Below are 20,569 nucleotides of genomic sequence, written 5' to 3' on the forward strand. Positions count from 1 at the left end.
TCTGGTTCTATTCCCCTCGTCTGGTCTGGTTCTGGTCTCCTCGTCTGGACTGGTTCTGGTCTCCTCGTCTGGACTGGCTCTGGTCTCCTCGTCTGGTCTGGCTCTGGTCTCCTCGTCTGGTCTGGTTCTGGTCTCCTCGTCTGGTCTGGTTCTGGTCTCCTCGTCTGTTCTGGTTCTGTTCTCCTCGTCTGGTCTGGTTCTGGTCTCCTCGTCTGGACTGGTTCTGGTCTCCTCGTCTGGTCTGGCTCTGGTCTCCTCGTCTGGACTGGCTCTGGTCTCCTCGTCTGGTCTGGTTCTGGTCTCCTCGTCTGGTCTGGTTCTGGTCTCCTCGTCTGTTCTGGTTCTGTTCTCCTCGTCTGGTCTGGTTCTGTTCTCCTCGTCTGGTCTGGTTCTGTTCTCCTCGTCTGGACTGGTTCTGGTCTCCTCGTCTGGTCTGCTTCTATTCACCTCGTCTGGTCTGGTTCTGGTCTCCTCGTCTGGTCTGGTTCTGGTCTCCTCGTCTGGTCTGCTTCTATTCACCTCGTCTGGTCTGGCTCTGGTCTCCTCGTCTGGACTGGTTCTGGTCTCCTCATCTGGACTGGTTCTGGTCTCCTCGTCTGGTCTGGTTCTGTTCTCCTCGTCTGGTCTGGTTCTGTTCACCTCGTCTGGTCTGGCTCTGGTCTCCTCGTCTGGACTGGTTCTGGTCTCCTCATCTGGACTGGCTCTGGTCTCCTCGTCTGAACTGGCTCTGGATCTTGTCATCTCACTTCAAAAGATACAAATAAAATAAACTCACACACACACAATTGCATCTGTATTCACAAACATGCACTCACTCACTCACACAAATATACACACACACACACACACACACACACACACACACACACACACACACACACACACACACACACACACACACACACACACACACACACACACACACACACACACACACACACACACACACACACACACACACACACATCACAACTGCTGCTACCAGACTGTTATTATGATTGATAAACACTGCACAGTTTAAACACTTGCCCCCCTTCCCCAATACCCATGTAAATATTGGACTATAAATTGTTCCTTCCTGTATTATACTTATGCTAAGAAATGTATTCTATTCTACTGATCCATTTACTTTATGATCATATTGTTATCTTTTAGTATTTCTTATTGTTGTTGTGTTGTTGATAAAGAACCATTTCGTTGGATGGTGTATACCATGTGTATCCCGTACATAAGGGATAATAAAACATTCAACTTCCCCTGTCTGTTCCCAGGCGGCCCCAGTAAGGACATCCTGTACACCATCTCCTCTGGAGACCCTGCTGGCTACTTCACTGTGGACCCAGAGAGCGGTGCCCTGCGGACCAGCCTTCCCCTGGACCACGAGGCCCAGCCCTCTCTAACCCTGGAGCTCCAGGCTCGTAGCGGCAGCCCCCCTGCCTTCGGTCAGACCCACGTCCACATCACCATCCAGGACATCAACGACAACGCTCCTGTGTTCATGCCCTCCTCTTCTGAGTCTCTCCTCCTCCCGGAGCACACAGAGATGGGGACCGTGGTCTACAGAGTCCAGGCCAAAGACCGGGACTCCGGCCTCAACGGCCAGATGACCTTTGATCTTTCCTCCACCACGACCTCAAGCGGAGGTCAAAGAACCTTTTCCATGGAGCGCAGCACAGGGGAGATCCGGCTGGTTGGCGGGCTGTCATACGACGTAACGCCGCGTTACGACCTGACGGTGACAGCTAAAGATGGTGGCGCTCCCCAGCTGAGCTCTACCATGATGCTTGTGGTGCACGTCCAGGCGGAGAACGACCACGGTCCCGTGTTCGACACCCTGACCTACCGCGTGGAGCTGAGGGAGAACACGCCGCTCAGCACACGCTTCCTACAGGTATGTCCCGTAGATTGTTCAACTAACAGCCAACAAAATGTCTTCTAACTATCCCTAAACGTAACATCAGCAAGCTGTTATGTATCAACAGAGTTGCAGTTGAACTGTCAGTTCTGTAATGTTTTGGCTGTGTATGTATTTCTGATGAATTACTTAATCCATCCATCTACAGGTGCGAGCTCTGAGCCTGGACACCACGGGTTCAGGCTCCTCCTCTCCACTGGCGTACTACCTGAGACCTGACGGAGACGCAGCAGGGTTTGGCATTGCAGCAGACAGCGGCTGGCTGTTTGTGAAGAGCGCCCTGGACAGAGAGGTGAGGGACATGTGACAGGAAGATATATATAAACTTGTCCAGACCCGCACACTGAATGCTTCTTAGCCACTTTGATTGATATCGATCATGTTGGTCTTATTCATCTTGACCTTAGACTTCTTTAGAGGCCTGAAAATGTCTGACAAACTTTAATTTAAAGTGTAATGTCCTTTAAAAGTGTGTCCGTGACCTTTGCCCAGGTGAAGGACATGTACATGTTGATGGTTCTGGCCACGTCGGGCCACGGGCAGCTGAAGAAGACGGGCAGTGCCACGGTGAGGGTGTCGGTGACCGATGAAAATGACAACTCACCCCGTTTGACCCAGGAGAGGGCTTTCCTGGCCGTGAGAGAGAACCTTCCGGCGGGGTCAGGGTTCGGACGGGTTTCGGCTATGGACCGCGACTCAGGGCTCAACGGCAGGCTCAGTTACAGACTCCTACACCCAGACAGAAACTTCCAGATCAACTCATACACAGGTAGTTCAAAGCCTGGTTAATGAATGGAATAACAAAAAATACACTGAGTGTACAAAACATTAAGAACACCTTCCTAATATTGAGTTGCACCCCCCCCCCTTTGCCCTCAGAACATGCTCAATTTGTCGGGGCATGGACTCTACAAGGTGTCGAAAGTGTTCCACAGGGATGCTGGCCCATGTTGACTCCAATGCTTCACACAGTTGTCAAGTTGGCTCGATGTCCTTTGGGAGGTGGACCATTCTTGATACACACGGGAAACTGTTGAGCATGAAAAACTCAGCGGCGTTGCAGTTCATTAGACAAACCGGTGTGCCTGGCACCTTCTACCATATCCCATTTAAAGGCATTTTGTCTTGCCCATTCACACTCTGAATGGCACATACACAATCCATGTCTCAATTGTCTCAAGGCTTAACACACTCAGCGTATAATAACTTTATATTTACCACAAGAACTTCAGATGTGGCACTCAGAATAGACACACAATGCTGTCTATTCTCTGTGAAAATAAATCAGTGTTAGGGTCCTGCTGTAGTGTTGAGGGTCCTGCTGGGCCCTAATTGGCCTGCTGTGAGATTGTGTGTAGCTGCTCGCGAGATAACTCTAACCTTCACTGCAGCTGTTCAGGTTCCTGCCATGTGTGTGTGTGTGTGTGTGTGTGTGTGTGTGTGTGTGTGTGTGTGTGTGTGTGTGTGTGTGTGTGTGTGTGTGTGTGTGTGTGTGTGTGTGTGTGTGTGTGTGTGTGTGTGTGTGTGTGTGTGATCAAAGACAACATGCTCTCCCTTTAATTTCTCATCATTACTTCTCTCCCTCCCATTTCTCTCACTCTATCTCTCTCTCCCTCCTTCCTCTCTTCCTGTGTCCTCTCTCTCTCTCCCTCAGGTGAGATCAGTACCCGTGTAGGTCTGGACAGGGAGCAGCAGAGTAGTTACCAGGTGTTGTTGGTGGTTCAGGATGGAGGTACTCCCCCACGCAGTGCTACAGGGACAGCCTTTATCACCATCCTGGATGAGAACGACAACACTCCCTCCTTCAGACACAGCCAGCCTGGCAGAGGACTGACCATGCAGGTAATACTGAGGTTGCGGCCCAAATGGCAGCCTATTCCCTATATTGTACGCTACTTTTGACCAGGGCCCTTAGGGCATGGGGTCTCACATAATATGTTAGTGGTCAGCATTGAGAAGAAAACAAGTCACTTTTACCTTGTGATTTCCTTCCGTAGGTGATGGAAGGCCAGGCATCAGGTCTACTGCTGGGGAAAGTACAGGCCAAGGACCCTGATGAGGGAGAGAACGGCACTGTGTACTACTCCATGTCAGGTGAGAGAGGGATGGAAGAAGGAAGAGAGAGAGGGAGAGAGGAAGGGAGGGATTGTTTGTAAGTTAATGATTGAAGAGTAATTTGCTATTTTCTACCGTTGAGTGATTATGTGAGGAATGCATTGTTTTCTTCTGGCATTGTTTCCAAAAACAACTCTGGGTAACAATTTATAGCTGGACTCACTCACTCAATCTGTATCTCTCTCTCTCTCTGTCTCTCTTTTTCTTTCGCTCTCTTTTTCTCCCTCCCTCCCTCACTCCTCTACAGGTCCCAGAGCAGAGCGTTTCTCTCTGAACCCTACTACAGGTGAACTGCGTTCCTCCTCTCCTCTGAGTCACTCTGACAGAGCTGAGTACAGCTTCACTGTGACCGCCACTGACCGGGGCCAGCCATCTCACAGCGCTACCTGTACACTACACATACAGGTGAGACTCCTACCTCAGACTGCTATCTCCTATCCCCTACCACCTTTCTTCTCACAGATCTAGCTGTATCTTAATCATAAAGGTCAGAAAACTACTAGATCATAGCCAACACCAATCTATCAAATATCCCACATTTAACTAAAGTATTGGGAGAAGTACTAAGTCAAGCTTGCTCTAGATGTCTGGCTCTAGAAGTCTGGCTCCTCACAACAAAGTCGTTCCAAATAGACGTGCCAGTCTGATTTCTGACAACCTTCCCTCCCTCCTTTTCTTCCCTCCCTCCCTCCCTCACTTCTCCTCCTCTGTGACTTTTCAAACGGGGGAATTTCTCTTTGAGTAAGAGATGGAAAACTACAGTAGGTATGAATCAAGTGCTCCCATCTGGTCCATGATGATCACCAGCTGTGATTGCTCTGGTCAAGGCCATACTGAATGACTTCAACACTTTTAATACAGTAGCCTCACTTCAATACGACACCGCCTGGGATATGCACCCACATAAAATACACCATTCAAGTTAATTTAATTAATATTTAATATACAACTTAATAGTGACCGACCAGGCCAGCACAATGGAAGGAACTCTGTAGCTGTAAATCCAAGATGCATCCCAAATGACACCCTATTCCCTATATAGTGCTACTTTTGACCAGTGCCCTATGTAGGGAATAGGTTGCCATTTGGAACGCAGCACCGGAATCTTTAAGGTTCCAGGAAAATAGAAGGGTCTTGTAATGGCTGCAGTAAAACAGCATCTCTGTGTTCTTATTTCGTTAATTTTTTCCTTCCCTCATTTCTCCTGTTCTTCTGACATGAAGAATGTGAGTAATAATTAGTGTGTAATAGGATTAAACATGGCTGTGTTGTTCTTGTCTTGGACGTGTTTCTATCAGAGCCCTCGTCCAAGACAAGTACAGCAGTAGGGACAGGATATGATCTCACAAATTCTAACGCGTGTTGACATTCAATTTGCCGTCTAATGTGGAGTTAATTAACAGATTGTCATATTATGTTTCATAAAGAGCATAGGCTGTTTAGTGACTGCCAACATAGTGGTGCTGTATGGTGTAACTCTGGTTTATCAAGGTATTGTAGCTTGTAATGAATTGAGCATCAACAAGTATTTGTTGAGGAGAAAAATGGATAAGCGTACAAAACTATTTTATTTTCCTTCCTCTCTCTTTCTCCTTGTCTTGCTCTCTCTCTCTATTTTTCCTGGTCTAACTCTCTCACTTTCATTCATTTATTCTCTCGCTCTCGCCCGCTCTCGCTCTCTCTCTCTCGCTCTCGCTCTCTCCTGCTCTCGCTCTCTCTCTCTCGCTCTCGCTCTCTCCCGCTCTCTCTCGCTCTCTCTCTCTCGCCCGCTCTCGCTCTCTCTCTCTCGCCCGCTCTCGCTCTCTCTCTCTCGCTCTCTCCTGCTCTCGCTCTCTCTCGCTCTCTCTCTCTCTCGCTCTCTCCTGCTCTCGCTCTCTCTCGCTCTCGCTCTCTCTCTCGCTCTCTCTCTCGCTCTCGCTCTCTCTCTCTCTCTCTCTCTCTCTCGCTCTCTCTCTCGCTCTCTCTCGCTCTCTCTCGCTCTCTCTCGCTCTCTCTCGCTCTCGCTCTCTCCTGCTCTTGCTCTCTCTCGCTCTCGCTCTCTCTCTCAGATATTTAAACCCTGTGACTCCATCCCCTGCTTTGAGCGAACTGAAAAACAGGCTTATTAGAACAATGTGGTATATGTGTAACTTCTGGTGCCTGTTTCCATACAAAGGGAGCGATGTGTCAAAGCTGAAGTCTTTCATGTTCTTCTGATTGGTCATCAAGGGAGGTGTAAAAACTCAATACTGTAGACTCCCGAGTCCAGCCCACTGCAGTGAGATCTGAAAGCTCACCACAATTTCCTTTTTTGATTATGTTGACTTTTATCCCTTATTATTTTTCCTGGCAGTGACATGCCTATCTGATTAAACGTGATTAGCACTAGCAGGCCTGTTGTGGGAGTTTGTAAAAAACTCTTAAAACGTTCAGTTTCTTTTATTCACAGTGAGAAAAGAGAGTGGGTGGGTAGAAATCTGTTGCAGGTTCACAGCATTCCATTGAATATTTGTATTCTTTAGCGTTGTATTGGAAAATGTATCTCCAACTGCCACTAGGCATGTATAATGGTCTTTATTAGACACATAGCGTGAGTCTGCTGAGTGTTGATGTTCAGCTATCTTGCTAAATGGATTATCATTAATGTCAGGATTTTCATAGTTGCTCAAAATGTTCCTCAAAGGTTAACAGATTGTTTGAAGATCCCAGTTATAAAAAACATTGATTAGCTAGCTACTAATTTTGTCCTCCAGCCGGCTCTCGCTATTGAACCTGGTGATGAAGTTAGCTACCTACAAACCTTTAACACCAATATATTGATGATATATGCTTACCATATCCCTATGTCTCTGTCCACAGGTCCTGAGTGCGAGCAGAGCTCCTTCCAAAGCCAACTCCCTCTCCATATACTTCAACTCCGTCGAGGAGGCCAAACCGGGCTCTGTGATTGGCTCTGTGAAGTCACATGACAGTTTAGAGCTCCCTGAGGCTGGTCAGGTGACCTATACGGTGGTGGGCGGGTCAGACCGAGACGGAACGTTCATGGTGGACCGTCAGACAGGTGACGTGTACCTGGCAAGGGAGCTGGACTACGAGCGATCTGCCCGCTACACACTACAGATAGAGGTGGATGACTTCTCCATGACATTACCCAGCAGCCACCTGGTGCAGCTGGACATCGAGGTGAAGGACAGCAACGACCACGCACCCTGCTTCCCGGAGGACCCCGTTACCATGGTGATACCTGAGAACATGGAGCCTGGGGCAACCATCTACACCTTCCAGGCCTCGGACCAGGATGGATCAGGGCCCAACAGCCTGCTGACCTACTCCATCCTGCACCAGGTAGGGTTAGGGGGTTAGGGTTAGGAGGTTAGCTGGTTAGGGTTAGGAGGTTAGGGTTAGGGGGTTAGGAGGTTAGGGTTAGGTGGTTAGGGTTAGGGGATTAGGGTTAGGAGGTTAGGGTTAGCTGGTTAGGGTTAGGAGGTTAGGGGTAGGACGCACAGGTTAGAGAAGCAAAAATCAGTAACAGATACATTGCTGTTTCAAATTACAAACCGGTCGTGAAAATTGGAGATGTACTCACTGGCAACTAGACCATCTCCTGCCGTTGTGCCCTTGAGCAAGACACTTAACCCCTTAAACTAGTGGTTTAGGGAGTAGAGCAGAATAATTATTTATATCTCTGCAGATGAACTAATAAAGTTATTCTCTTCTGTATTCTCTTCTGTTTCAGTTATATTGTATTTGACTCTGTTCCAGTACCCTGGACTAAAAACGTTATATTCTATTCTACTCTGTTCCAGTACCCTGGACTGATAAAGTTATATTTAATTCTACTGTGTTCCAGTACCCTGACCTCCCTGACATCCTGACCCTTCACCCTTCCACTGGCGTCCTGACCCTGGCGCAGGAACTGGACCATGAGGTTACTTCCTCCCTTATCCTGGTCGTCCAGGCGACAGACTCCGCCCTGAACGCTAGCCAACGGCGCTGGGGCTCGGTGACAGCGAGGGTGTTTGTGACAGACGAGAACGACAACGCTCCAGTGTTTAGCTCGCCTTCCGCGGTCAGTGTCATGGAGGACCAGCCTGTGGGCTTCGTGGTTCTCTACGTCGTGGCGCGAGATGCCGACCAGGGGGAGAACAGACGGGTCAGCTACTTCATCGAGACTGGCAACGCTGGAGGGACGTTCAGCCTCAACCCTAATACTGGTGGGTCATTTAAACAACTCCTAGTGTAATGGAAGTGGTTTGGTGAACCACGCTCACAGAAAAGGTAACCTAGTCTGAGACCTGAAGACTTTTGTCAGCTCCCCAAGCTAATGCCTAGGCTTTAGCTCAGTTGGATAACACAGCCTTGTGGCATGCACTGGACGAGTTCACACCCAGTCGGTAACACTGGCATACGGTATTGTTTTCTCACGAGAGCAATCATGTAGTTGCCAGCTGTACTGTAAACACATGGTGTGATGTCAGAAGGCTATTGGTACCATATTACTAGCTTGCATGTGGTTTGGTCTGTGAGAGAGTCTCATAAGGTTCAACCTATAATCAGGCCCCAGCACAGTTAAAACAGTATAAACAGGGAAGTGCGAAGAGATGTCGTGTGAGAGACGAATCAGAGTTAACGAAGTTACCCCAGTACATTGCGTATGCCTGCCTACCTGAGGGCTAAACCCTACCACCACCGGCACTGCTGCAGCTGTAACAACCACCACCGCTGTAAGTAACGATCCAGCTATCTGGCTGCAGTTTAACAACTTTTTCCATAGCAGAAGGCCGCAGCGAGTGTGGCTGGCTGTGAACACACACTGCTAGACACGCAACGGGCAGGGCTGCCGTGCTGCACTGAGATTACACACACACACAAACACACACACACCAGGCCTGCAATGCATCGCTGAGATTAGGGCTTCCCTCTCCTTCTCGTTACCTGGCCCTGGGAGCAGAGGAAAGAGAGGGCACAGCACTGACTCCATTTCAATTTCATGCTTTAATGAGCCACAACCGTCAAAGAGAGAGTGAGGCGGGAGGGGAAGGAGGGACGAGGGGGGTTGTGTTGGTTCTGTTTTAAGTTTTTGGGTTTGTTGTTTTCTCTCTGTATCTCCGTGCTCTCTGAGATAACTTGCCCCAGAGCCTTTAGTATGGGCAGAGTTAGTGGCTGGAATAGTTTCAGCCACTGTGACTCCTCAGTGATCCCGTCCTAAGCCTGGTCACTAATAACATATGGGTAGAGAGAGAGAGCGAGAGAGCGAGAGCGAGAGAGAGAGAGAGAGATGGAAAACATATTTTGGATGTTTCCAATTCCAGTCTCTTTGGTTTACGTAGTGTTTTACTGTGTATGTATGGTTGTATTAGAGTAGAGCAGTCACAGTTCTGAAGACTGGGGTGAACTAAGGTAAAGATGTTTCCTTGCTCTCACATGTTTCTTCTCATGTTAGACATTCTATTCGTTTCGTCTATTAATAGGATTAGTCTAGGGAACAGTGTCTTCTTACACAAATTGATAAAAATGTAAAACTTTCAGGGGCAAATTCTCAGACCTAGATTAAGCCAAATTGACTGGGATTAATCTGGGTCAAAGGGAAACTCGACACACATAGTTTTATGATTTAATATTTCCATTGAGCCCAGAGGAGGGGGATAGAGTTAGGAGACACCCATCCTCCAACCAGAAGTATCCAAGGTTACCATGATCTGTAGTAGGCTTCTCCTACACAGCTCCCCGTTGTGCTGGTGCTAATGGGAACATAACCAAAACAGAATGTGTAGAGATGGGACCATTTCTCCTGTCATCGTAGACCCTGGCCTGGGCCGGTGGACAGGATAGGACAGGAGCAGACCAGGTGGTCAGAGGATTAACTCATGCCATTAACTGTCATTATACTGACTAATTACCTGCATTGCTGGAACCAGTTCAAGATGGGCAAGGCACGAACGCGTACACACACTCACACATGCACGCGCACGCGCACAGGCTCACGCACGCACACGCACAGGCTCACGCACAGGCTCACGCACACACGCACACACACACACATATATATATACTGGAACCAGATCAAGATGGCCGCCCTCTCTCTGTGACACACCTGATAGATCTTGACAGCTTCCTGTTTCTATCGCCTCAGCCGACCAGGGGATTCCTTGGTTCCTGATTGGTGGGGCACTGGGGGAGGGGTGGAGCCAGGGTCAACGCATGTCTCACACACCACAACAAAGCCCAGAAGACCAAACGGCAAATAGTGTGTGTGTGTGTGGGTGTTATCAAAGTCTCAAAAGAGGGACTGAGTCACACACACAAACACACACACACATGCAGTTCTAATCGCTTCTTTAATGGTTCCCAGCAGTCTGAGGTTGGGGTTCTTTGGTGTTTTGTTTCAGCCTTTCATGGGAATAGATCCACACACACAGATGACAGGGTGGACAGGGTGGGTGGGTGTGTGTAAGTGCAGCTCTTGGCAAGGAGCAGCGCTTAGCCTCCGACGGAGAGGGAGGAATGACTGGTGAAAGATGAAGCTACCAGAGAAGTGAAGCTAGCAGTGAAAGCTGAAGCTAGCAGAGTGTTGGAGCTAACAGTGAAAGTTGAAGCTAGCAGAGTGTTGGAGCTAGCAGTGAAAGTTGACGCTAGTGGAGTGTTGGAGCTAGCAGAGTGTTGGAGCTAGCAGTGAAAGTTGGAGCTAGCAGTGAAAGTTGACGCTAGTGGAGTGTTGGAGCTAGCAGTGAAAGTTGACGCTAGTGGAGTGTTGGAGCTAGCAGAGTGTTGGAGCTAGCAGTGAAAGTTGACGCTAATGGAGTGTTGGAGCTAGCAGTAGAAGTTGGAGCTAGCAGAGTTGTGCTGGACTAGAGAGCACAGGGACCTTTCACAGCGTCCTTTCACTGCACAATAGGTAGGGAGGGACCAGCTGAGTCTGCGTCCCAATAGCACCCTGCATCCCAACTAAGTTCACTACTTTTGACCAGGGTCCATAAGGACCTCTTCACTCTCTAGGCTCTCTCTCCATCCTTTAATATGTATCATCTCTCCTCCACCCCAGGCTCCCTCTCTAACTCCTCTCCTCCACCCCAGGCTCCCTCTCTAACCCCTCTCCTCCACCCCAGGCTCCCTCTCTAACTCCTCTCCTCCACTCCAGACTCCCTCTCTAACTCCTCTCCTCCACCCCAGGCTCCCTCTCTAACTCCTCTCCTCCACCCCAGGCTTCGTCTCTTACCCCTCTCCTCCACCCCAGGCTCCCTCTCTAACTCCTCTCCTCCACTCCAGGCTCCCTCTCTAACTCCTCTCCTCCACCCCAGGCTCCGTCTCTTACCCCTCTCCTCTACTTTTTCAGGTTCTTTGTCTATCCTGAAGCCCATCGACCGGGAGGAGCAGGTCCTGTTCAACCTGACCATCGTAGCCCAGGACCACGGGGTACCAGCGCTCTCATCCAACCAGCTGTTGTCTGTCCAGGTCATCGATGTGAACGACCAGGTGCCCTGGTTCCAAGAGAACCAGTACCAAGCCCAGATTACAGAGAACCAGCCTGCAGGAACCACTGTTCTGGTGGTGTCGGCCTCCGACCTGGACCAAGGTGAGAGAAGCTAGGCTTGAGCTCAGTGGGCAAACACAGGAGATTCAGTCTTTACATGCATAGTATACAGCACTGACAAGCACATGACTGTAATGCCCTCATCATATACTATATGTTATGGTGGCTTTCTTTATGACATAGTAATATACAAAGTACACATGATGACACACAGTTCTTCTACATATTTGCTGTACTGTTTCTTTAAAAAAATAGAACTCAGTGTCAGCCAGCAGAGCCTCTTGTTCTAAGTGTTGATCCTCCATGTGTTCAACGCATGTTCACATCATCAGCATCGCCAGTAACAGTTGGTTTTAATTGAAGACCCTGCTGGGGGATGGTGAGTGTGTGTGTGTATGTATCTGTGTGTGTGTCCGTGAGGGTGGGTGTGTTCACATTCCCCTGGAGTTAGTCAAGAGCACATAACCCAGAAGGATTATAAAGTTTCTCTCCAGGGTGATTAGTGGGGTAAGGTGATGGTGCCAGAGTCTTTCACTGTTAGCACGCTATCACACACACACAACACACACACACACAATCTCCCAGTCTCCGCCCACCCCGGTGCAGCCCAGCCATCCGCTTACACAGCAAAACCAACTACAAACAAATAAAAACAGGAATGCTGCTGTGTTTGCTCTTTTTGGTGAGAAAAAAATATTGTGTTTTTTTCGCAAACACTTATTTGCAAATGTTTTCAGTGCCCGAGGGTAGAGAGGGTTCAAAGTATAACATGACTGAATGGAATAGGACTCTGCCGGCCCAGCACCCTATGAAAGTGATGTCCATTTGACTTACACAGCCGGCTCCAATCCTTCTCCCTACCACTTCCCCTTGGCCCTAACCCTTTGATGTTTTCAAACTGTGTCTGTAAGATGGAAGCAATATTGTGGAAGCTCCACCACTGCTACGGTGTTTATACCTACCCAGACCCTTTAAATCTTCAGAACATTGAAGGGTAAGGGCCAAGGGGGTGGTGTAGGCTGCTGACAGATAGGATTCGGGTTTGACTTCATATCTTTCTCTCCTTCTCTCTCTTTCTTTTTCTTTCTCTCTCTCTCTCTCTCCAGGTACCAATGGCCAGGTGACATATGGAGGCATCTCTGATGAGGGTTTTAGCATCCACCCAGCTACAGGTGTTATAACCACCACTAAAGCCCTGGACAGAGAGGCACAGGAACAGTACACACTGACAGGTAACTGGCTCTGACCATAACATTTTACTCTGACCCCTGACCCTTAACCCGTAACCCCTCAGCCTAACTCCTGGCCCTAACCCTGATCCTTAACCCTGACCCTTATCCTAATCCTAACCACTAAAGCCCTGGACAGAGAGGCCCCACAACTGTACACTCTGACAGTTAACTGGCCCTTTATATGAGTAACTCACAACATTCCAAACTGGCCATGTTTTTATAGTTCTGATTTTATGGGATACATGAGTGGTACAATGGCCATGTTGGTGTTATTTTCTCTGTTTGTCTTATATCTCTGTAAGAAACACAATATGGTTTAGTTAATAAATACATAACAAACACTTTTAGACTGCTGAAGCCTTGTTTAATTCCTAATCTCCCCGTTTGTCCAGTGTATGCCCGAGACGGTGGCGTGCCTCCTAACTTTGCCCGGGCGTCAGTGAGGATCCGGATGTTGGATGAGAATGACAACGCCCCAACGTTCAGTAGACTGTACTACAGCCTGGAGGTGCCTGAGAACATGGAGGCTGTTGAGCTTTTCACCCTCAGAGCTACGGACCTGGACACTGGGGACAGCGGAGAGATGACCTACAAGATCACAGGTAAGATCCAACTATTTGTAGATCACAGGAATCCAATTGAATTCATAATTTACTGATCCATTGATCGCAATTGTGAGATTTACCTTTCATATTCTGTATCTCTTTCTCGCCTCCTCCTCGCTTCCTTTTCCCTCTTCTGTTTCTCCCACTTTCTTGCCTCCTCCTTGCTTCCTTTTTCCTCTTCTGTTTCTCCCACTTTCTTGCCTCCTCCTCGCTTCCTTTTTCCTCTTCTGTTTCTCCCACTTTCTCCCTCCCTCCTCTAGCAGGCGACCCATCAGGTGACTTCCGTGTGGACAGGAAGTCAGGTGTTCTCTCCACCTCCAGACCTCTGGACAGGGAACGTAGGGCCAGGTACAGTCTGACAGTGACAGCCCTTGACGGGGGCTCTCCGGCCCTGAGCAGCACGGCCACAGTAGAGGTCACTCTCCTGGACGACAACGACCACAGCCCCCAGTTCACCAGCCCCAGCTACACCGCTGACCTCCCTGAGGATGCTCCCATTGGCTCCCTGGTGCTGGAGGTCTCTGCTACTGACCTGGACCAAGGGTCTAACAGCCAGGTACACAGACTGAACTCATAGGCTGCGTCCCAAATGGCACCCTAGTCCCTACATAGTGTACTACTTTTGATTAGAGCCCTATGACTCCTGAGCCCCCTTAAGGTTTGCCAAATGTAGCATAACACTTTTGCCACCCTTTATGACATTTTGCTAACAAAAGGAAGCCATCTATCTAGACCTTCAAAGGTTTAAGTGATGTTACTTTTTGTAATCTAATCTAATCTACTGTGATCTGTTCTAATCCCAGGTGCTGTACTTCCTGTTGCGCGGTTCCCAGGGCATGTTCATCATCGACCAGCACACGGGACATGTCATCACCGCCGCTCCGCTCGACCGGGAACGAACCGCGTCGTACAATTTCGATGTCTGCGCCACAGACTCGTCCCCCGCCAGCCCACGCAACTCCACCGCCACGGTCAACGTGTATGTACAGGACGTGAACGACAACGCTCCATTCTTCATCCAGGACCCCCTGGTTATCAACATCTCTGCCTCCAGGTAGGTAGCCTAGAGGTTAGCGAAGCAGGACAACAACAGGAAGTTGTCAGTTCGAATCCCATGTCCGACAGGGAAGAATCTGGGCTGGAGTGGGCTTGCATCCGGAGGGTTTATCTGTACTGTTTTGTCTTTCACATGTCTTCTTTGTTGCGTGCCATCACCTGCTGTTGTGTGTCTTAGATGCCATCCCCTACTGTTGTGCCCAAGTGTTAGTTGGACTTGAATGTACAGGATTTGAAAAATTACAATAAAATTCTTCTTCTTCTTCTCCAGTGTCTCCTCCCACCGCGTCCTGGCCACCATGCGGGCGGAGGACCGTGACTTTGGGGCCAATGGCTCAGTGTTCTACCGCTTCGCCAGCCCTGTCCGGGGCTTCACCATTAACTCTCTGACTGGGGACATCCAGGTGTTGTTTCATTATTAATCAGGGTATTTAAATAACCCCTGCAAGGGATGGCTTGCTTAGGGAGACTTCAGACAAAAATACTTTCATTTAATCAATCATTCATTAATTCATTAATTCATCCCAGGCTACAGAGAAGCTGCAGGGACTGACCCAGGGCCAGAGGACTCTGATTGTAGAGGCTATGGACCAGGGCAGCCCAGCCCAGTCCTCTCTAGGGGTGGTGGTCATCTACATCAGAGAACAGACCTACAGGGGGATCCGCTTCTCACGCCACGCTAGAGACGTCAGTCTGCAGGAGAACGCTGCCAAAGGTAGGAACAGGCAATGTTTATTTGATTCAGAGTGTGATACTAAGGTGTATCTGTTTTGTTGTGAGACTGAGGTGTGTATAATGTAATTAATCAGTGTGAGACTGAGGTGTGTATACTGTAATTAATCAGTGTGAGCCTGAGGTGTATATAATGTAATTCATCAGTGTGAGACTGAGGTGTGTATACTGTAATTAATCAGTGTGATAGTGAGGTGTGTATAATGTAATTAATCAGTGTGATAGTGAGGTGTGTATAATGTAATTAATCAGTGTGATAGTGAGGTGTGTATAATGTAATTAATCAGTGTGATAGTGAGGTGTGTGTGTTTAGAACGCAGTGTGATAGTGAGGTGTGTGTGTTTAGAACACAGTGCAATCGTGAGGTGTGTGTGTTTAGAACACAGTGTAATAGTGAGGTGTGTGTGTTTAGAACGCAGTGTAATAGTGAGGTGTGTGTGTTTAGAACACAGTGTAATAGTGAGGTGTGTGTGTTTAGAATGCAGTGTGATAGTGAGGTGTGTGTGTTTAGAACACAGTGTAATAGTGAGGTGTGTGTGTTTAGAACGCATTGTGATAGTGAGGTGTGTGTGTTTAGAACGCAGTGTGATAGTGAGGTGTGTGTGTTTAGAACACAGTGTAATAGTGAGCTGTGTGTGTTTAGAACACAGTGTGATAGTGAGGTGTGTGTGTTTAGAACGCAGTGTGATAGTGAGGTGTGTGTGTTTAGAACACAGTGTAATAGTGAGCTGTGTGTGTTTAGAACACAGTGTGATAGTGAGATGTGTGTGTTTAGAACGCAGTGTGATAGTGAGATGTGTGTGTTTAGAACACAGTGTGATAGTGAGATGTGTGTGTTTAGAATGCAGTGTAATAGTGAGCTGTGTGTGTTTAGAACACAGTGTGATAGTGAGATGTGTGTGTTTAGAACACAGTGTGATAGTGAGCTGTGTGTGTTTAGAACACAGTGTGATAGTGAGCTGTGTGTGTTTAGAACACAGTGTGATAGTGAGGTGTGTGTGTTTAGAACACAGTGTAATAGTGAGCTGTGTGTGTTTAGAACACAGTGTGATAGTGAGGTGTGTGTTGTCCTCCTCCAGGTACCGCTGTGGTGCAGACTCAGGCCCAGTACCCTGATGGATCCCGTAGTGGGATCAGTTACACCATCTTCAGCGGCAACACCCTACACTCCTTTGGAATCAGCTCCTCCACTGGTAAGCTGCTGGGGTGGGATATTATATAAAACCCATTTTGACAAAAAGTGTGTAAACACATTTTTGTGATTCACCGCATGAAAAAGGTGTGTTTACACTCCACTACATCCTTGATGAATATCATAAGGAATAGGAGAAGGATGAACATCCATTGCCCAATTGGTTCTCAGCCCCTAGTTATTGTTCTAACCAGGTGAGATCTGTCCTAGTTATTGTTCTAACCAGGTGAGATATGTTCTTATTATTGTTCTAACCAGGTGAGATATGTCCTTGTTATTGTTCTAACCAGGTGAGATATGTGCTTGTTATTGTTCTAACCAGGTGAGATATGTGCTTATTATTGTTCTAACCAGGTGAGATATGTCCTTGTTATTGTTCTAACCAGGTGAGATATGTCCTTGTTATTGTTCTAACCAGGTGAGATATGTCCTTGTTATTGTTCTAACCAGGTGAGATATGTGCTTGTTATTGTTCTAACCAGGTGAGATATGTGCTTGTTATTGTTCTAACCAGGTGAGATCTGGGTACAGAGCTCCATGGGGCTGGACTATGAGGAGTCCCCTAGACTCCGCCTAGTGGTGAAGGCTGAAACTGCATCCTCCAGTTCCTTCATGGCGGTCAACCTGATCCTGCAGGACGTCAATGACAACCTGCCGCGCTTCCAGCTTCAGAACTATGTAGCCTACATACGAGAGGCACAGGGATATCATTTTCCTATAATACAGGTAGGTACACTAACGAGCATGCATACACTCATGCATGCACACACACACACACACACACACACACACACACACACACACACACCTGTATTATTATTATTAGTATTATTTCTGTACAGCACTTTGGGATATCAGCTGATGTACGAAGGGCTATATAAATTTGATTTGATATTATGCTTGGCTGTAGAAGGAGTGTTAGGTTGTGGCCTAGAAGATGCTCTGCTCAGACAGTAGAGAAGGCCTGGAAAGTGTCAGTGCTGCTGTGGTAGTTCTGAGAGGTGACAGTCTGTTCCTGTCCCTATAATGCAGTGTGTTTCCAACGTCCCTGTTGAGTATATATACTATGCTGTATGAAGCCACGGCCATATAGAACCCTTTTATAAACTCTCGTTCCACTGTTCCAAGTCCAATATTCATTACCAGGTCCTGTTACTGTTCCACAGCTGTTGTAAATCTGTTCTTTGTTTTGATTGATTTCCTCTCTAACCTCTGATCATGTGACTTCCTGTCTGTCCCCAGGTGTTGGCAGATTATTATTATGTTTGATATTTTTTTGTATTGCTTTCAAAAACAAAACAACATTCAAAACATTGAACAGCAAGGGAAGGCTGAACAACAGCCAATGACAGAAAAATCTGTTTCCTACACGTTAAAACAGATTGGAAATGGCTAACCATAAACACAAGCACACTTTGCTTTTAAGACAAAAGAAAACCAGTGATATCAGAAGACTGCTTTTTTTGTTTTGATTTTCTTTCTGACCTCTGACCTCGGTCATGTGATTTCCTGTCTGTCCCATGCAGGTGGTGGCTGATGACCTAGACCAGGGCCAGAATGGTCAGGTGACCTACAGCCTGAGGTCGTCGTCTCTCAGCGGCCTGTTCAAGATCGACTCGCTGACCGGAAGCATCACCACCGCCGCTATCATGGACCGAGAGATCTGGACACAAACCAAGTGAGTGGTAGGGCCTTGGGATGTGGTTGTGAGAGTGTGTGAGTGTATGTGTATGTGTGTGTGTGTGTTTGTTCACAATCGGCCTGACATGTGGTTTCCCTCAGTGGGCTAACCTTTGTTTTCAGTCTATAAATACTCTCCCTGTTCCTGTACTCTTGGAATCTACATTTCTGTCATGCTCTGGGATACAACAGGTTCTGATATAAGACAGCAGGAGATGAAAGGTTATGAAACCTGAAACATAAAAGATAAGAACTAAACTCCAACTGACAGTTTATTTTTTCATTTCCATGGCATCAGGCTGGTTGTTACGGCGACGGACCGGGGCACACCACGATTGGCCGGCTCGGCGACCCTCACGGTGATCATCGTGGACCTCAATGACAACAGTCCTACAATCCCTCTTCCGCGTGAGATCAGAGTACCAGAAAGTAAGTCAATGACCCACAGGTCTCAACTGCAGACCCGGGTTCAAATATTATTTGAATTCATTTTAAATACTTTAGCTGGGCTTCGTAAAAGTGCAACCCCCCCCCCATCAGACACTTCAGGCAGGCTAAAGCAAACACTCAAAGTATTTGAATGATTTGAAATAGTATTTGAACCCAAGTGTGCTTAACTGACACCCTATTCACTATGTAGGGCACTACTTTTGACCAAGGGGTGTATATATCAAGAATCTCAGACATTTGAGACGCAGTCAATTTAACAGTGAACCTTTAGTCCAGAGATCTTATCCCTGATCCTTACTCCTTCTCTCTCTAGCAGCACTCAGCAGTTCTCAGTGATAAAACTGACCTTTTTATGAGTCGTTCTGAAGCCAAGTTCCCCTCTGTTCATATCCTGCCGTACATCTGAAGTCTACAGTTTCTTGCATAAAATATCCAATTCAGAAAAAAAAGAAATCAGAAGTCTGCAATATATTCCTAAAAAGCAACGTGATGTAATAGGATATGTTATGAGGTAGGAGCTAGTTCTACAGCTATAAAGTTGTTCTCATATACCAATCTCACAAACCCTGTTTTCTCTCTCTCAATTCAATAAAAATTCAAGGTGCTTTATTGGCATGGGAAACATATGTTTACATTGCCAAAGCAAGTGAAATAGATAATAAACACAAGTGAAATAAACAATAAAAAAATGTATCTCTCTCTCTCCGCAAGTAATCTCTCTCTCCTCCCTTCCATCTCCCTTATTTTCTCTCCCTCCGCTCTCCTCTCTCCCTCCAGACACTGTGGTTGGCTCGGTAATAACCCAGGTGACAGGAAATGACGTGGACTCAGGCCCCGCCCTGTCCTACACCCTCCACCTGGACCCGTCTTCCCAGGGCGTATTTGGGATCCACCGCTACGGGGGCGGGGTGTCTCTGACTGCCCCTCTGGACTACGAGGAGAAGACCTGGTACACGCTGACTGTCATGGCAACTGACTCCAAACACCAGACTGAAGCTAACCTCACCATACTGGTGGAGGATGTCAATGATAACGCTCCTACGTTCACACAGGATCTTTACCAGGTAGTCTATCCTCTAACCGGCCTCCACTAGCCTTTGGAAAATCTGCATTTATTTTGGCAGGCATTTGTATAAGGATGCCATAAGAGACGATGAGAACTTGATCAGATTTAGCTGTATTATTTTATGTACATGCAGATCAATAATGATGCCATGTGTGTGTATGTATCGATCTTCCTCATTTAGTTTACTAAGACAGATACCTGATACCATTAACCATTAACCTACCTGTCCAACATGCCTCAATTATTCTGGGTACATCCCTGAATACACCCGGTCATGTTTGTGTTTTCCAGATGACTCTGGCAGAGCACTCCCCAGCTGGCAGTGCAGTTGTCACTGTGACAGCCACGGACCGCGACTCTGGGGAGAACGGCCGCGTCACCTACAGAGTGATGTCATCAACCCGGGACATCTTCTACATCGACCCCAGCAATGGTACCCTGTTCATCACCCAGCAGGCAGAGTTTAACTCTGAAAACCCTTCTATCCTGGTGGTAATAGAGTCCAGAGACATGGGAACACCAGCCCTCTCCTCCACCGCTACTGTACAGGTCCAGGTGACTGACGTCAACGACAACGCGCCCGTCTTCCACCAATCAGAGTACAGAGCCACGGTGTCAGAGGACGGCCTTCCAGGCGTCACCATCCTGACCCTGGAGGCGACCGACGGCGACGCGTCACGCGACAACTGCGGCTTCGACTTCACCATAGCCAGCGGAAACTCAGGCAATGCCTTCCAAATAGAGAGCAGCGTACGCTTCCTTGAAGGACGGGGCTTCCAGACGGTAGGCAGCGTGGTATTGACCGGTGAGGGGCTGGACTTCGAGGCAGTGTCGAGTTACAACCTGACCGTGGTCGTGTCGGACCGTGGAGTGCCCCAGAGGAGCTCGGCTGTCTCTGCGCTGATCAGTGTGACGGATACTAACGACAACCCTCCGGCGTTCAGCAGGGCAGAGTACAGGTAACTTGGTACTTTGTTGTTTGTTAGATGTCCTTAATTCCTCTTTACATGTGTTTG

General features: G+C 47.9%; 1 protein-coding gene across 1 annotated transcript in view; it reads left to right on the plus strand.

Moving 5' to 3' along the window:
* Nucleotides 1–20,569, plus strand: part of LOC139548868 (protocadherin-16-like) — a 196,197-nt gene that overhangs the window by 169,580 nt on the left and 6,048 nt on the right. Inside the window, exons 6-26 of the mRNA XM_071358774.1 lie at nucleotides 1,272–1,891; nucleotides 2,064–2,207; nucleotides 2,408–2,684; nucleotides 3,570–3,757; nucleotides 3,913–4,009; nucleotides 4,278–4,435; nucleotides 6,869–7,354; nucleotides 7,860–8,223; nucleotides 11,343–11,582; nucleotides 12,647–12,772; nucleotides 13,165–13,374; nucleotides 13,638–13,933; nucleotides 14,181–14,431; nucleotides 14,705–14,837; nucleotides 14,962–15,148; nucleotides 16,245–16,358; nucleotides 16,872–17,083; nucleotides 17,884–18,035; nucleotides 18,336–18,466; nucleotides 19,265–19,551; nucleotides 19,845–20,512. Of these exons, the coding sequence (XP_071214875.1) occupies nucleotides 1,272–1,891; nucleotides 2,064–2,207; nucleotides 2,408–2,684; nucleotides 3,570–3,757; nucleotides 3,913–4,009; nucleotides 4,278–4,435; nucleotides 6,869–7,354; nucleotides 7,860–8,223; nucleotides 11,343–11,582; nucleotides 12,647–12,772; nucleotides 13,165–13,374; nucleotides 13,638–13,933; nucleotides 14,181–14,431; nucleotides 14,705–14,837; nucleotides 14,962–15,148; nucleotides 16,245–16,358; nucleotides 16,872–17,083; nucleotides 17,884–18,035; nucleotides 18,336–18,466; nucleotides 19,265–19,551; nucleotides 19,845–20,512 (5,341 nt within the window). The remainder of the gene's footprint in view (nucleotides 1–1,271; nucleotides 1,892–2,063; nucleotides 2,208–2,407; nucleotides 2,685–3,569; nucleotides 3,758–3,912; nucleotides 4,010–4,277; nucleotides 4,436–6,868; nucleotides 7,355–7,859; nucleotides 8,224–11,342; nucleotides 11,583–12,646; nucleotides 12,773–13,164; nucleotides 13,375–13,637; nucleotides 13,934–14,180; nucleotides 14,432–14,704; nucleotides 14,838–14,961; nucleotides 15,149–16,244; nucleotides 16,359–16,871; nucleotides 17,084–17,883; nucleotides 18,036–18,335; nucleotides 18,467–19,264; nucleotides 19,552–19,844; nucleotides 20,513–20,569) is intronic.

Source organism: Salvelinus alpinus, chromosome 22 (genome assembly GCF_045679555.1).
Source record: "Salvelinus alpinus chromosome 22, SLU_Salpinus.1, whole genome shotgun sequence".
Classification (NCBI taxonomy): Eukaryota; Metazoa; Chordata; class Actinopteri; order Salmoniformes; family Salmonidae; genus Salvelinus; species Salvelinus alpinus.